The sequence below is a fragment of the Heteronotia binoei genome, chromosome 19, assembly GCF_032191835.1.
Source record: "Heteronotia binoei isolate CCM8104 ecotype False Entrance Well chromosome 19, APGP_CSIRO_Hbin_v1, whole genome shotgun sequence".
In the NCBI taxonomy this organism is placed as follows: domain Eukaryota; kingdom Metazoa; phylum Chordata; class Lepidosauria; order Squamata; family Gekkonidae; genus Heteronotia; species Heteronotia binoei.
The window spans coordinates 34,276,606-34,294,021 of record NC_083241.1 but is presented as its reverse complement, the minus strand read 5'-3'; the positions used below and the strand labels follow the sequence as shown (position 1 = coordinate 34,294,021).

Here is a 17,416-nt window from a genome sequence, read left to right as displayed (position 1 = left end):
GACCGAGGGTCTGATTCAGTATAAGGCTGTTTCATATGCTCATATGCCGTCCCCGTCTTCTTTTGCCTTCTGTCTTTCCAACATCAGGGTCTTCTCCAGTGAGTGCTCCCTTCTCATTGGGTAGCCAAAGTATTTGAGCTTCAGCTTCAGCATCTGACCTTTCAGGGCACCTTAGAGACCAACAAAATTTTGGGGAAGTAGAAAGGAGCAAGAGTCCGGTAGCACCTTAAAGACTAACAAAATTTCATGAGCAGTGACTCACAAAAGCTTTTACCCTGCCACAAATGTTGTAAGTCTTTAAGGTGTTACCGGACTCTTGCTCATTTCTACTGCTACAGACAGACTAACATGGCTACCCATCAAGATTTTGGGATAAGCTTTTGGGATGAGATGTGCTCTTTGTCCGATCTGGCATTACAGAAACCCTTCTAAGAGACAGCGACGTGCAAAAGGTGTCGAATGAGACTGGACAGATTCAACCAGGACATCCAATAATCTATCCCTGCCACAGAAACAGGGCAAACGTTAAGAATGAGAAATAGCTCTAAGCTCTGTCTGTGCTTAAAACATACACTGTCTCCCCTCCAAACGGTTTCTGTGCACGGTGCAGACTTTAATTCTATTTTTTTTAATGCAGATATAAGAATCTGGGTTACAAAACGCAAACAGTGGAAGCTGAGCTTTCCATTTGAAGAACCGACTCCGTATCTGATCAAGGGAGCTTTGGCTCCAGAGCTCAACCCCCCCCCACCCCCCCAAAAAAATCTCATTGGTCTCCAAGGGGCCACAGGACTCAAATTTAACTTACAGAGATTCTGTCTAGCCATGCTTTCTAAATCAGGAGGGGGGAGGAGAGGAAGCGGACACAATACTTTTACATTTGTTGTGGAAGGCGGGGAATGCCAGGGAAGCATTTTAATGAACCCCTAATCTTTTAATCCGCTTTTGCCTTGGAGAGATGGGATTGTTTTCTCGGGGAAATAAATAAAAATAACTGTCTCTCACTACGGCTTTCCCTCAGGAAGTTCGGATTGATAGCTTTCAATTCCGGATTTTGAAAAGAAGGAAAATACCCCGATTGTTTAGTACTGCGCTCACGCTTTTCAATACCTCACTGCATTCCTGCTCACATTTGCTTGTTAATTCTTCGGTAGTAACCAGTGTTCCCTCTAACCTTAGTGAGTGAGAGCTAGCTCACAGGTTTTTAGCCTCCAGCTCACAGATTTTTGTCTTATCTCTGGAAAAATGGCCCTTGAGCACAATAATTTATGCAGTAGCTCACAACTTTAACGCCAGCAAAAGCTCACAAAGTAGAATTTTTGCTCACAAGACTCTGCAGCTTAGAGGGAGCATTGGTAGTAACCTGTAGTTCTGCTCAGTGTTCCCTCTAAGCTGAATCAGCGTGAGCTTGCTCATAGGTTTTCTTAGCTTCTGGCTCACACATTTTTGGCTTAGCTCAGGAAGGATGGACCTAGAGCAAATCAGTTTATGCAGTAGCCAAATGGCTCACTCACAACTTTAATGCCAGTAGCTCACGAAGTAGAGTATTTGCTCACAAGACTCCACAGCTTAGAGGGAGCGTTCTGTTTTGAATTAACCACCACTTTTCTTGCTGATTGCTCCCAGACACACTGGGGGTCTCTTGCAGAATGGAATGAAAATCCCACTTTTAAAAAAAAAACAGCCTGTGCAGTTTGAAAGAACAGAAGTAATTACTCCAGATTCCCCAAACGGCTGCTCTTGCATTCCCGTAAGGCAGCGTGATGTAATGGTTAGAGTGTCGGACTGGGATCTTGGAGATCCAGGTTCAAATCCTCCCTCTGCCACAGAAACTCACTGAATGACCTCTAAGTGTAACCTACCCACTCTCCCCCAAAGTTGTTCTGAGGATAAAACAGAGGAGGGAAAGATGTAAGCAGCTTTGAGCTCCCGCTGGAATGAAAAGCAGGGCATAAATGAAAGCAATGCAGATCTGCTCTTAGAATTGTTTGAGATAGTGAAATCTAACTGAACTGCCACCAGGGCCGGCCCTAGACCGTCTAGCACCCTAGGCCAGGTTGACTTCTGGCTCCCCCCCCCCGCATGGATAACATCCCCATGTCACATGGGGGGACACCCAATTTGTCACCCCCAGAAGGCAAGCACCCTAGGCGATCACCTCGTTTGCCTAGCGGCAGGGCCAGCCCTAACTACCACCGAAGAAGTGCAAACTCTCAGCAGGAATGGAGAGAAAAGTGGGAAGAAGAAGAAGAAGAAGAAGAAGAAGAAGAAGAAGAAGAAGAAGAAGAAGAAGAAGAAGAAGAAGAAGAAGAACTGCAGATTTATACCCCGCCCTTCTCCCTGAATCAGAGACTCAGAGCGGCTTACAGTCTCCTATATCTTCTCCCCCACAACAGACACCCTGTGAGGGTGGGTGGGGCTGAGAGGACTCTCACAGCAGCTGCCCTTTCAAGGACAGCCTCTGCCAGAGCTAATGGCTAACCCAAGGCCATTCCAGCAGGTGCAAGTGGAGGAGTGGGGAATCAAACCCGGTTCTCCCATATAAGAGTCCACGCACTTAACCACTACACCAAACTGGCTCTGCGTCTCCTCTGGTTCTAGAGTGTCCCCAGCCACTAACTGGCAAGGCCGCACAGATCTCAGGGGATGTACTCCTGCTTCAGAGCAATCCTGATACAGAAAAGGCGGATGTATGTGTCGGTTTGAAGGAGCGGAACAAAGTTTGAGCCCAATGGCCTCTTTAAGACCAATGAAGTTTAATTCTGGGTCTAGGCTTTTGTGCACAGGCACATTTTTTCAGATACCTCCAGGACCGCCTCTCCCCATACGAGCCCACCCCCCCCAGGCTCTGAAGTCAGCTGCACAACATCTTCTTGTGATCCCTGGTCCTAAGGACACCCAACTGGCTTCAACAAGGGCCAGGGCCTTTTCGGTCCAGGCCCCCACCTGGTGGAATGAGCTCCCGCTGGAGATCCGGGCCCTGCGAGACTTATCTGAGTTCTGCAGGGCCTGTAAGACGGAGCTTTTCAGCCAGGCTTTTAATTGATCCAGCGGGTGTCCCCTGAAGTCGTCGCTTCCCCCAGTACCGTAATCAGCACCTGACCATCTAGGTGCTGAAGTTACGTTGGATGCTATTTTGCTAATTCTGTGATTCTGTAATTTTTACAGATTTTGTAATTATGATATTGTCCAGTCTGGATGTGGTTTGCTTTAATGTTTTTGCAAGGTTTTTACTGTTGCAAGCTGCCCAGAGCCTGCTTGCGGGATAAGGCGGGATATAAATCGAAAAATCAAATCGACGTAAATTAAATACCAATCTGAAGACGTGTGCATGCAATGGGAGCTTATACCCCGAATAAAACTTTGTGGGTCTTCAAGGTGCCACCGGTCTCGAACTTTGTCTCGATGTAGACACGTTGCCTGAAGCATTAGCTATCATTAGCTATCCAAGTGGCGTTTTCAGGTTCAAACCTCCCCACCCCTTCTCTGCAGACCAGCTGGTAAACCCGGTTACTGAACAGTTTTGTGCAAAAGCAATTTTGACGTAACGTTTCATCAACAAATGGACATTGCTAACAAGTCAGTGTGGTGGACTGGTTAGATTTTGCAACTGGGATCAGGGAGACCCAATTTTGTACCCCTACTCTGCCTTGCTGGGTGGCTTTGAGTTAGTCACAAACTGCCTCTCAGCCTAACCTACCTCACAGGCGGTGTTCCCTCTAAGCTGAGTTAGTGTGAGTGAGCTCACAGTTTTTTAGCCTCCAGCTCACACCTTTTTGTCTCGGCTCAGGAAATTGCCCCCAGAGCAAACTAATTTATGCAGTAGCTCGCAACATTAATGCCAGTAGCTGGCAACGTTAATGCCAGTAGCTCACAAAGTAGGATTTTTGCTCACAAGACTATACAGCTTAGAGGGAACATTGCTCACAAGTAGCTTTTGGTCTGCAGTTAGGAGAGCAAGATTCGAATCCAGTACCACCGACAAGATTCCCAGGGCACAAGCTTTTGAGAGTCAAAATTCCCCAGCAGCTAATGAAGGGTGCATTGACTCTTGAAAGCTTATACAGTTGAGATTGTTTTGGTCTTTCAGCTGCTATTGGACTCAGATCTGGCTGTTCTACCTTTCGTGTTGTTGTGAGTATGAAGCAGGAGAAAGGAGAACACTTAGAGTCCACCTTGGGGGGAAAGGTGAGGTTAAAAGGAGGTAGCATTTTTTAAAGAAATGATCTCATGGGCACAAAAGACTATGGAATTGGTTGGAAATTATCTTAACGCTTTATCCAACATTTTGAGCAAAGAAAAGCAAACTGGTTGCTGATGGGTGGAATACCAACTATTCTAGTTTCCTTCTTGTTTTGACCTATAGAATATTTATTTATTTATTTATTTGGTCAATTTATATTCCGCCCTTTCCCAGGTGGGCTCAGGGTGGATCACATACGATAAAACCGAACACATACAGTAAAACCAATAAATACAATTAAAACAGCAGCATTATATATCACCATTATATAACAAAGGCAGGCGGGCACATAGTGCAAATTTAGGTATAATCATTCCGTGGCCCGGATATAGTGGTTCAGGTGATAGATCACTGCGGGGGAGGATAGCCGATGGTATAGGCAATAAAGTAAAGGACACCCGCTTGCCTCAACTAAACGCCTGGCGGAACAGCTCTGTCTTACAGGCCCTACGGAAAGGTAACAAATCCGGTAGGGCCCGTATCTCCACAGAGAGCTGATTCCACCAGGTTGGGGCCAGAGTCGAGAAGGCCCTGGCCCTGGTCGAGGCAAGACGGACGTCCTTGAGGCCTGGGATAACCAGAAGATGTTGGTTGGCCAATCGCAACGCCCTTCAGGGCTCCTATGGGGAGAGGCGGTCCCACAGGTATGTCGGTCCCAGACCACGTAAGGATTTGAATGTCAGTACTAAAACCCTGAAGCGGATCCGGTACTCAACAAAGTTGCCCAGTTTCTGTTGTATGGAACCTCATTTTTGCAGCACTAACTTAGGCATTCTTATGCTCTGAGAAGCCCACTGAAGTCAACAGTCGTAAGAAGGGTTCTGGTCGTGAGTTCTGGTCGCCGGACCTCAAAAAGGATATTATAGCATTGGAGAAAGTCCAGAAAAGGGCAACTAGAATGATTAAAGGGCTGGAACACTTTCCCTATGAAGAAAGGTTGAAACGCTTGGGACTCTTTAGCTTGGAGAAACGTCGACTGCGGGGTGACATGATAGAGGTTTACAAGATGATGCATGGGATGGAGAAAGTAGAGAAAGAGGTACTTTTCTCCCTTTCTCACAATACAAGAACTCGTGGGCATTCGATGAAATTGCTGAGCAGACAGGTTAAAATGGATAAAAGGAAGTACTTCTTCACCCAAAGGGTGATTAACATGTGGAATTCACTGCCACAGGAGGTGGTGGCGGCCACAAGCATGGCCACCTTCAAGAGGGGTTTAGATAAAAATATGGAGCAGAGGTCCATCAGTGGCTATTAGCCACAGTGTGTGTGTGTGTGTGTGTGTGTGTGTGTGTATATAATTTTTTTGGCCACTATGTGACACAGAGTGTTGGACTGGATGGGCCATTGGCCTGATCCAACATGGCTTCTCTTATGTGACACAGAGTGCTGGACTGGATGGGCCATTGGCCTGATCCAGCATGGCTTCTCTTATGTTCTTATGGGACACAGAGTGCTTGACTGGAGGGGCCATTGGCCTGATCCAACATGGCTTCTCTTATGCGACACAGAGTGCTGGACTGGATGGGCCATTGGCCTGATCCAGCATGGCTTCTCTTATGTTCTTATGTGACACAGAGTGTTGGACTGGAGGGGCCATTGGCCTGATCCAACATGGCTTCTCTTATGTTCTTATGTGACACAGAGTGTTGGACGGGAGGGGCCATTGGCCTGATCCAGCATGGCTTCTCTTATGTTCTTATGGGACACAGAGTGCTGGATTGGATGGGCCATTGGCCTGATCCAGCATGGCTTCTCTTATGTTCTTATGTGACACAGAGTGTTGGACTGGATGGGCCGTTGGCCTGATCCAACATGGCTTCTCTTATGTTCTTAAGGGTTCAGCTCTGTTTAGAACTGCGCTGCTAATTCCCTTCTGAAGGGACTGACAGTGCCAATGGAAAGAAATCCCACACAAATGAACAGCATTGGCTAAGTGTTTCTAGAACAGGGCTGACCAAACTTGCTTAACATAGAATAAATGTCAGATGTTTGAGAGTTGCAAATCAAGGAGGGAGTTAGGGAGGGAGGAGGGAAGGAAAATAGATGGGGTAGAGGAAGGGAGAGGTGGAAAGAAAGCAACTTTTACATTACATGCATTCTCCAAGCCATCAGCTGGCGAAGAGTCACACAATATGTGTGAAAGAGCCACATCTGGCTTCCAAGCCACAGTTTGGCCACTGCTGTTCTAGAACCACAAATTAGTTTTCACCACACTGGTAGGAATGTAAGCTGAATAGCAATCCCAACTATTCTTTAAAGAAAAACCCGTTATCCAAGAGTTTGGATGAAACTGGGCGCTTGAGAATATGATTCTTGGTTTGAATCAAATTCTTCAAAGGCAGCTGTGGAAAGAACGTAAGAGTTCCCATGCTGGATCACACCAAAAGTCCTTTCTGTTCAGTCTTCTGTTACATGTAGAGGCAAACTACAGGTCGGCAGGAAATCCACAAGGGCAGAACCGCAATAGCTTTCCCCTGCTGTTAGCTGCTCTAGTGAAGAAAATTCAGAATCGTCCTACTTCCCAACATGGAGTTTTTGCAGCTGTGACAGTGATGGATAGACCGGTCCGCTGTGGATTTTCTTGCCAGCTTTTAAAGCAATCGATAAGCTAGAGACCTTCACTTAGAGAATTCTTTTTACACTGTGTTGTGAGAAAAAGGACAGAGAATGGATCTGGCAGGTCGAAGGCAATACTAAGTACAGGCAATCCTGATCTCATCAGATTTCAGAAGCTAAGCTGGGTTGGCCCTGGGTAGGGAGACCACCATGGAAGTCCAGGGTGGTTACACAAAGACAGGCAAAGACAAACCACCTCCAAACGTCTTTTGCCTTGAAAACACTATGTCAGCTGCAACTCACCGGCCCTTTAAAAGGTAAAGGTAGTCCCCTGTGCAAGCACCAGTTGTTTCCAACTCTGGGGTGACGTTGCTTTCACAACGTTTTCACGGCAGACATTTTACAGGGTGGTTTGCCATTGCCTTCCCCGGTCATCTACACTTTCCCCCCCCACCAAGCTGGGTAATTTTACTGACCTCGGAAGGATGGAAGGCTGAGTCAACCTCGAGCCCGCTACCTGAACCCAGCTTCCGCCAGGATCGAACTCAGGTCATGAGCAGAGAGCTTGGACTGCAGTACTGCAGCTTTACCACTCTGCACCACGGGGCTCTTACACACCAGCCCTTTGCCTACATGCAAATTGCCTTCCATATATGTTAACTAGCCAAGATTTTTCAAATACATCAATTTTCTCCACCTCCCCTAGGCCACCGATCTCTTCTTTCTATACGCTTCAGATTATGGAAGGTAGATTTTGTGAGGATGATTGCAGTTCTGGAGAGCCAGTTTGGTGTAGTGGTTAAGTGTGCGGACTCTTATCTGGGAGAACCGGGTTTGATTCCCCACTCCTCCACTTGCACCTGCTGGCATAGCCTTGGGTCAGCCATAGCTCTGGCAGAGGTTGTCCTTGAAAGGGCAGCTGCTGTGAGAGCCCTCTCCAGCCCCACCCACCTCACAGGGTGTCTGTTGTGGGGGAGGAAGGGAAAGGAGATTGTGAGCCGCTCTGAGACTCTTTGGAGTGGAGGGCAGGATATAAATCCAATATCTTCATCTACCTCACAGGGCGTCTGTTGTGGGGGAGGAAGGGAAAGGAGATTGTGAGCCGCTCTGAGACTCTTCGGAGTGGAGGGCGGGATATAAATCCAATATCTTCATCTACCTCACAGGGCGTCTGTTGTGGGGGAGGAAGGGAAAGGAGATTGTGAGCCGCTCTGAGACTCTTCAGAGTGGAGGGCGGGATATAAATCCAATATCTTCATCTACCTCACAGGGTGTCTGTTGTGGGGGGGAGAGGTAAAGGAGATTGTGAGCCGTTCTGAGACTCTTCGGAGTGGAGGGCAGGATATAAATCCAATATCTTCATCTACCTCACAGGGTGTCTGTTGTGGGGGAGGAAGGTAAAGGAGATTGTGAGCCGCTCTGAGACTCTTCGGAGTGGAAGGCGGGATATAAATCCAATATCTTCATCTACCTCACAGGGTGTCTGTTGTGGGGGAGGAAGGTAAAGGAGATTGTGAGCCGCTCTGAGACTCTTCGGAGTGGAAGGCGGGATATAAATCCAATATCTTCATCTACCTCACAGGGTGTCTGTTGTGAGGGGGAGAGGTAAAGGAGATTGTGAGCCGCTCTGAGACTCTTCAGAGTGGAGGGCGGGATATAAATCCAATATCTTCATCTACCTCACAGGGTGTCTGTTGTGGGGGAGGAAGGTAAAGGAGATTGTGAGCCGCTCTGAGACTCTTCGGAGTGGAGGGCGGGATATAAATCCAATATCTTCATCTACCTCACAGGGTGTCTGTTGTGGGGGAGGAAGGGAAAGGAGATTGTGAGCCGCTCTGAGACTCTTCGGAGTGGAAGGCGGGATATAAATCCAATATCTTCATCTACCTCACAGGGTGTCTGTTGTGAGGGGGAGAGGTAAAGGAGATTGTGAGCCGCTCTGAGACTCTTCAGAGTGGAGGGCGGGATATAAATCCAATATCTTCATCTACCTCACAGGGTGTCTGTTGTGGGGGAGGAAGGTAAAGGAGATTGTGAGCCGCTCTGAGACTCTTCGGAGTGGAGGGCGGGATATAAATCCAATATCTTCATCTACCTCACAGGGTGTCTGTTGTGGGGGAGGAAGGTAAAAGAGATTGTAAGCCGCTCTGAGACTCTTCGGACTGGAGGGCGGGATATAAATCCAATATCTTCATCTACCTCACAGGGTGTCTGTTGTGGGGGAGGAAGGGAAAGGAGATGGTGAGCCGCTCTGAGACTCTTCGGAGTGGAAGGCGGGATATAAATCCAATATCATCTTCTTCTTCTTCTTCTTCTTCTTCTTCTTCTTCTTCTTCATTAGGAAGATTACTTTTCTATTTTTCTTTACATGTTTTTTTTCTTATTCTTGAAAAAGCCCATCACTATCTCTCATAGGTAGTGTTCCTTCTAAGCTGAATTAACGTGAGCTAGCTCACAGTTTTTTAGCCTCCAGCTCACACATTTTTGTCTTAGGTCAGCAAACTCTTTTATGCAGGAGCTCACAACACCCTAACCAGCCTGGCCCAGGCTAGCCCGATCTCATCAGACCTCAGGAGCTAATCTTAGTCAGTCAGTCAATATCTATTACAGTCAAACACCAACCTAAAAGTTACAGCATCGCGTAAAACCATCTTACATTCATAAATCTTAGAGCGCTAACAATCTATCTCAACAGTTCCAACAATTTTCGCTTTCTCATGACCGTAGCACAGAATTTCGCTACAGCGCACGTTACAAATCTCTGCGTGTCTTAATCGAAGAGATACTTCCGGAGTACTTCAGTCTCAAAATTCATATAATGCTTCAGTGGTATAAATTTAGAGAGGAACGGAAAGATAGATTGTGATATTTCTTCTTGATAAAATTCACAACGCAGGAGGATATCCAACCGCTTTTTCAGAATAGGAGCAATATCGCGTCTGCAATGGTAACTGAGAAAATCTGCCAAATAGAACTGCAGAAAGAAAAGCATCGAAGCGCGCGCTTGAAAAAGCCCATCTCTGTCTCTCATCAGCAGTGTTCCCTCTAAGATGAGTTAGTGTGAGGCAGCTCGCAGTTTTTTAGGCTCCAGCTCACACATTTTTTGTCTTAGCTCAGGAAAAATGGCCCCGCAGCAAACTAATTTATGCAGTAGCTCACAACTTTAATGCTAGTTGCTCACAAAATGGAATTTCTGTTCACAAGACTCCACAGCTTAGGGGGAACACTGCTCATAGAAAGCCAGTTTGGTGTAGTGGTGAAGTGTGCGAACTCTTATCTGGGATAACTGGGTTTGATTCCCCACTCCTCCACTTGCACCTGCTGGAATGGCCTTGGGTCAGCCATAGCTCTCGCAGGAGTTGTCCTTGAAAGGGCAGCTGCTGGGAGAGCCCTCTCAGCCCCACCCACCTCACAGGGTGTCTGTTGTGGGGGAGGAAGGTAAAGGAGATTGTGAGCCACTCTGAGACTCTTCGGAGTGGAGGGCGGGATATAAATCCAATATCTTCATCTACCTCACAGGGTGTCTGTTGTAGGGGAGGCAAGTAAAGGAGATTGTGAGCCGCTCTGAGACTCTTCGGAGTGGAGGGCGGGATATAAATCCAATATCTTCATCTACCTCACAGGGTGTCTGTTGTGGGGGAGGAAGGTAAAGGAGATTGTGAGCCGCTCTGAGACTCTTCGGAGTGGAGGGCGGGATATAAATCCAATATCTTCATCTACCTCACAGGGTGTCTATTGTGGGGAAGGAAGGGAAAGGAGATTGTGAGCCGCTCTGAGACTCTGAGATTCGGAGTGGAGGGCGGGATGTAAATCCAATATCTTCTTCTTCTTCATAGGTGATATTCGATAGAGCTGGGGCAGATGCATAATTCTGCCACGTTTTCAAACTACGGTAGTTCATAGGGAGCATCGTTTCAACATTTTTGAGATTAAGTATCACTCAGTCTTTGTAATACAAGGGCCTTTGCTTCATTCATACCCATGTCAAAAAGCTAATACTTGGACAGGAGACCACCAAAGAAGCCCAGGGTCGCTATGCAGAGGCAGGAAATGGTAGCCTCTTGTCTTGACCTGGATGGCCCAGGCTAGCCTGATCCCCTTATATCTCAGAAGATAAGCAAGGTCAACCCTGGTTAGTGCTTGGATGGGAGACCACCGAGGAAGTCTGGGGTTGCCACACAGAGACAGGCAATGGCTAGCCACCTCTGAACGTCTCTTGCCTTGAAAACCCTCCAGACTCACCATAAATCAGCTGCAACTTGACGGCATTTAATTATTGCCCTCAACAGAAGGGCCCAGGCTGACTCAATCTCATCAGACCATGGAAGTTAAACTGGGTCAACCCTGGTTAGCATTTGGATGGCAGCAGGGGTAGAATTCTAGCAGGAGCTCCTTTGCCTCTTAGGCCACACACTCCCGGTGTAGCCAATCCTCTAAGAGCTTACAAAAAAAGAGCCTTGTAAGCTCTTGGAGGATTGGCTCTATCAGGGGTGTGTGGCCTAATATGCAAAGGAGCCCCTGCTAGAATTCTATCTCTGGACCCTGTACTAAGAGCCCTGTAAGCTCTTGGAGGGTTGGCTCCATCAGGGGTGTGTGGCCTAATAGGCAAAGGAGCCCCTGCTAGAATTCTATCCCTGGACCCTGTACTAAGAGCCCTGTAAGCTCTTGGAGGATTGGCTCCATCAGGGGTGTGTGGCCTAATATGCAAAGGAGCCCCTGCTCGAATTCTATTCCTGGACCCTGTACTAAGAGCCGTGTAAGCTCGTGGAGGGTTGGCTCCATCAGGGGTGTGTGGCCTAATAGGCAAAGGAGCTCCTGCTAGAATTCCACCCCTGGATGGGAGACCACCAAGGAATTCCAGGGTGGCTACGCAGAAGCAGGCAGTGGCAAATCACCTCTGAACGTCTTTTGCCTTGAAAAACCTTATGGGGTCACCACGTCGGCTGCAATTTGACCGCACTTTCGACTACCACCAAATAAAAGAGCAGTAACCACAGTGCGCCCATTCATCCCAGCCTGATAAGGGAAAAAGCACAGAAAAATACCTGAAGGAAGTCGATATTAGAATACAGTAGGGGTGGCCAACGGTAGCTCTCCAGATGTTTTTTTGCCTACAACTCCCATCAGCCCCAGCCAGTATGGCCAATGTCTGGGGCTGATGGGAGTTGTAGGCAAAAAACATCGGGAGAGCTACCGTTGTCCACCCCTGGAATACAGGATTTATAAGATTCCTAGTGAGGGAAGGAATGGAGGGCACTAACAAACACCTGAGAACACCTGACGCTTCACTGTCAGAGTGAAGGTAGAGATAACAGTTCCGTATCCAGAATTACTTCATGTGGACTAGTAGAAAAGAGCCAGAGTCCAGGAGCACCTGAAAGACTAACAGAATTTGTGGCAGGGGAGGAGCTTTCGTGAGTTATGGCTCACTTCTTCAGATGCAGCTAGATTGGAAGTCCCTCCATCCTTATATATGAAATCGCTCCACTTTTCAAGGTATAAGAACAGGTGGATTCTAGCAGTAGGAAGGAGCGAAAGTCTAGGAGCACCTGAAAGACTAACAACATTTGTGACAGGGGAGGAGCATGAATGAATTACTACTCACTGCTTTGGATAGCTCCTCCCCTGCCACAAATTTTGTTTGCCTTTAAGGTACAACTGGACACTCACTCTTTTCTACTGCTACAGATCATTAACGTCGTGCTCACTATTGGCACAAGCTACATGATGAATATATTGAAAAGAAAAGAATTAAAGAATGATGTCCCTATAAATTGCTTAAACACTGCAAAAGGAACAAGTCCCGTCTCTATATAAGACAAAGTACAATGCAGGCTCAACAAGGAAACACCTGCTAAAGTGCATACAAGAGATTAGTCCGTTCCAAGGGAACTCTCGCTCCTTTTATCGTGCTGATGTTGAGCAAGAAAATTTATTGGTCCCAATTCTTTGTTGGCCCCCGTACACAAAATGCTGTTATGCGACGGAACGCTAGCCGTACTGTTCCGTTTCGCAGAGTGCTTCCTCAGGCATTTGTGCTCCTAGGACTCATTTTCCGAAGCATTCAAACACTTTGAGTCATGCGAGAAGGCTGGCGTCAATTACCGCTCAGCGTTTGAATGTTTTGGAAAATGAGTCCTAGAAGCAAGAAAGAACTGGGACCAATAAATTTTCTTGCTCAACATCAGCACGATACAAGGAACGGGAGTTCCCTTGGAACGGACTAATCTCTTGTTTGCACTTAAGCAGGTGCTTCCTTGTTGAGTCTGCATTGTACTTTGTCTTATATAGAGACGGGACTTGTTCCTTTTGCAGTGTTTACGCAGTTTATAGTGCCATCATTCTTTAACTCTTTTCTTTTCAATATATTCATCCTATAGCTTGCATCAATCGTGAGCATTGTGCTTTTTTTCCGTCATCTTGTTATATATACAGTTTTTCCTGGTTATCTTTGCCTACAGATAGATAACATGGCAACCCATGTTGCTCCATCTTCGTGCGAAATAGTTACTTATAACACCCCGTTGCTTTTGTTTAAATACGGTCGAAGAGTAGTGCTTTTCTTCACCTCTAGTGAGAGAAGTGGGCATTCCAGAGCACATTAGCCTGTGTGGTTTTGGAATAGCCGGGCGGGGTTTGTTCTGGATTTCACAGAGCAGGCAGAAGGAATATCATCTCATACGTCAGATAGTGGAGAATGAAGGTCTCTATAGAGTGTGGCTGCAGAAGGTAACAGCAAGGATTGCGCACAAGGAGGGATCATTCACGTACTGCATGCAGGGCAATGTCCGGAGCAGGGCAGTCCTAAATGGAGTTACACCTTCCTAAATCCATTTGAAGTCAATGGCTTTGAAGGCCATAACTCTGTTTAGGATGGCACTGTCTTTATAGTTCCCGTTCAGGGCAGAAGCTGGCCATTTTTGCAAGCGAATGATCCGAGAGGGACTGTGGCTCAGTGGTAGAGCATCTGCTTGGCACGCAGAAGGTCCCAGGTTCAATCCCCGGCATCTCTGGTTTAAAGGATCAGGAGGAGGCGACGGGAAAGTGTTGGGTTTCTGATGCAGTTTCACTTCCTGTTGTCATGAGTTAATTAAGTGTTTGTATATGCATGCTGATGTTTAGCCAGTGAGCAGGTAGAGCCAATGAGAATGTTTGCACGCACTTCCCGCCAAGGCTAGGTGTCAATATGCATAGTGACCATTGAGGGAGAGCCCTAATAGGCTAATCCATACATTTGGGTGGTGGCCTGAGGGAAACCATTTGGTCAGTTTTATTGCCCTTTGTGTTAAGCCCTTAGATCTCCATGCAGTTGAAGTTAGGACTCCAGAGAGTCAAGATGTAGTCTAGAAGCTAGATAGGATATTGAGTCCGTCTTTGTTTTCTAGACATCCCAGTCAACCTTTTCCTCATTAGTAAAGTAAACTACTTTTATTCTTAAGCTAAGCCGTGTGCCTGGCTGTTATTCATGGTTCTCTCCACGTTACTCTGCTAATCGTATATCTAAACCCCAACAGAAAGACCTCTGCCTGAGACCCGGAGGAGGAGGAGGGGGAGGAGGAGATTGGATTTATACCCCGCCCTTCGCTCGGAGTCTCCGAATGGCTTGCAGCTCCAGCGCCAAAGGGCACCCTGAACCGAGTCCTCTGTGACTATACGTTCTAATTTAATATACACAACTGAGTTGAAATAACACATTTTCAGAAAAGTGGAATAAAATTGGCCACAACTTTTATTTGTTGCGGCTGTAAGAAGCCTTGGCACAGCACGGGGTAAGGATCCTGTCCATCGATTGCACTTCCTGCCAGTCGATAATCCGCTGGTAGCCTTGGGGTGGCAGGTTTTGGATCCCACTAGGGCGGAAGCCCAGAGGTGGTCTCCCCTGCCTCCGGAGTGTGAGGGTGATCCCCGGACATGCCCCCGGGTGGGACACCTCAGCTGCCCCTCATGCCAAGATCCCTTATTGGGATCCCCACACTCAGGAAATGAGCACGCAGGCTGCTTTCCTGAGAATGGATCCAGCCCCATGCTGATACCGCCAAGTTGTGACGAGAAGGAACATATGAAACCTATCGGAATGCAACCTTAAAACACTTAAATAAAGGGCTGCTTCCCTCCCTCTTCACCCCTCCCTGCGGTGCTGCAAACAACGGCCCGGATAAGTCCGGATCCTGGCTTGCAATCGCCTTCCCTTCCCCTCCCCACAACAGACACCCGGTGAGGTAGGTGGGTCTGAGAGAGCTCTTTTGAGAACTGCTCTTGAGAGAACGGCTCTTTCAAGAACTGTGACTGACCCAAGGTCACCCAGCAGGCGCAAGTGGAGGAGTGGGGGATCCAACCCAGTTCTCCCAGATTGGAGCCTGTGCCCTTAACCATACGCCACTGCCGGTCTGAAGAGACAGCACTGACTTGGATGGGCCAAGGACCTGATTCAGTAGAAGGCAGTTTCGTGCGTTCCTGTGAAGAATGATCTCCTTGGGGAATCCACCCTGATCGGCCCCTGTGATGCATGGGGAGGTGGAGCGGAGATAGATGACCTACATCAGAACCCATCCGGCTTCCTCTGCCCCCGTAGCCAACCTCCCCGGGGCCAGCCCTTCTCTGCCTCGCTAATAAATCATCATTTTTCCTCCCCCCCCCACCCCGGCCGTGTTCTCTGCAGAATGGAGCGAGACGCCCAGTTTGCACAACGCAAAGCCGAGAGGGCGACGCTGCGGAGCCACTTCCGAGACAAATACCGGCTGCCCAAGGTAGGTTTGTGGGTCTTCCTTGAGAGAATGAGAGGAAAGAGCCTTGCTGGATGCCAGGATTAGTCTTACATGGCCCAGGCGAGGGTCCTCTCATCAGATTTCTGAAGCTAAGCAGGGTCAGTCCAGGTTACTACTTGGAAGGGGGACTGCGGAGGAAGTCCAGGGTTGCTCTGCAGAGGCAGGCAAAGGCAAACCACCTCTGTCCATCTCTTACCCTGACCCGGATGGCCCAGGCTGCCCTGATCTCATCAGACCCCAGAAGCTTAAGCAGGGTCAGCCCTTGTTAGTACTTGGATGGGAGACCACCAAGGAAGTCCAGGGTTGCTATGCAGAGGCAATGGCAAACCACCAGGGCGGGCGTGTGGGAGTAGGTGGCTGCCTAGGGTGCCACCCCACCTGGGGGCGACACCAGGTGCCCCCTTACTCCGCTTGCCCCTTCTCCAGCTGGAAGGCACTGCTTGGCCGCCGTGCTCTTTGGAGGCTTCCTTAGAAGCCTCCGAAGAGCGCAGTGTTTTAGTGCAACCCGGCCACTTGCGAGCTGAAAGTGGCCACCTCGCTATTCGAAGGCTTCTTTGGAAGCCTCCAAAGAACGCGGCGGCCACTTTCTGCTTGAAAGGGGCCAGGCGGTGCAGGGGGACCGTGGCGGCGCGGTAGCACTCTCGTGCGCCATCTGTCACCCTGCACGATGATGTCACTAGTGATGTCATCGTGCCACGTGCGCATAGCGCGCACTGAAAAAAATACAAAAAGGGCTTGGGGAGGGAAACATGGTGCAGGGGTCTGCCGGTAGCGGCAGAACCCCTAGCGCTGGGCCTGCAAACCACCCCTGTTCCTCTCTTGCCTTGAAAACCCTGTGGGCTTGCCATATGTCAGCTGCAACCTGGTGCCACTTTCCACCACTTGCCCTCACCGGAATGACCCAGGCCAGCCCAATCTCATCAAATCTTGGAAGCTGAGCAGAGTCAGCTGCGGTTGGTATTCGAGAGGAAGACCACGAAGGAAGTGCAGGGTCAGTACGCAGAGGCAGGCAATGGCAACCCACCTCTCTTCTTCTGCCCTGACGCAGATGGCCCAGGCTAGCCTGATCTCATCAGATCTGGGAAGCTAAGCAGGGTCGGCCCAGGTTAGTCCTTGGATGGGAGACCACCAAGGAAGCCCAGGGTTGCTATGCAGAGGCAGGCAATGGCAGACCACCTCTGTATGTCTCTTGCCTTGACCTGGATGGCCCAGGCTAGCCTGATCTCCTCAGCTTTTGGAAGCTAAGCAGGGGTTGGCCATGGTTAGTGCTTGGATGGGAGACCACGTTGGCCAGGGTTGCTATGCAGAGGCAGGCAATGGGGAACCACTTCTGTTCATCTGCTCTGACCTGGATGGCCCAGGCTAGCCTGATCTCCTCAGCTTTTGGAAGCTAAGCAGGGTCAGTTCTGGTTAGTCCTTGGATGGGAGACCACCAAGGAAGCCCAGGGTTGCTCTGCAGAGGCAGGCAGAAGCAGGCAGGGATGGCCCAGGTCAGGGCAGATAAAGATCTCCTTCTCTCCCTCCCTCCCTCCTGTTGCCCTTCTCAACAATGGAGTCAGTCAGTCAGTCACAGACCAAGAAAAAACAAGAGTTTAAAACCTTCAACGCGGAAGATAAAACCTATACGATAATAGGCGTTAGGAAAGACAATCGTCTTAATACGTTCAATATAAAAAGCGGCATCGAGACACAAGTTAAGGCAGAACATCTTTAAACTGAGAAGCGGTAAAATGAGTCTTTCGGATGCTATAGCAGGCAGCCCAGAGCTCGGGCAACAGCTTCGGAAATGAGCTGGTTTTCATCCGAAAGCATGAGATTTCATCCGAAAGCATGACGTTCTGATTCCAGC

At 48.5% G+C, this 17,416-nt stretch overlaps 1 protein-coding gene across 1 annotated transcript in view; it reads left to right on the top strand.

Moving 5' to 3' along the window:
- CPLX3 (complexin 3) overlaps positions 1-17,416 on the top strand; it is a 30,487-nt gene that overhangs the window by 2,040 nt on the left and 11,031 nt on the right. The window contains exon 2 of the mRNA XM_060260398.1: positions 15,462-15,549. Within this exon, the coding sequence (XP_060116381.1) occupies positions 15,462-15,549 (88 nt within the window). The remainder of the gene's footprint in view (positions 1-15,461; positions 15,550-17,416) is intronic.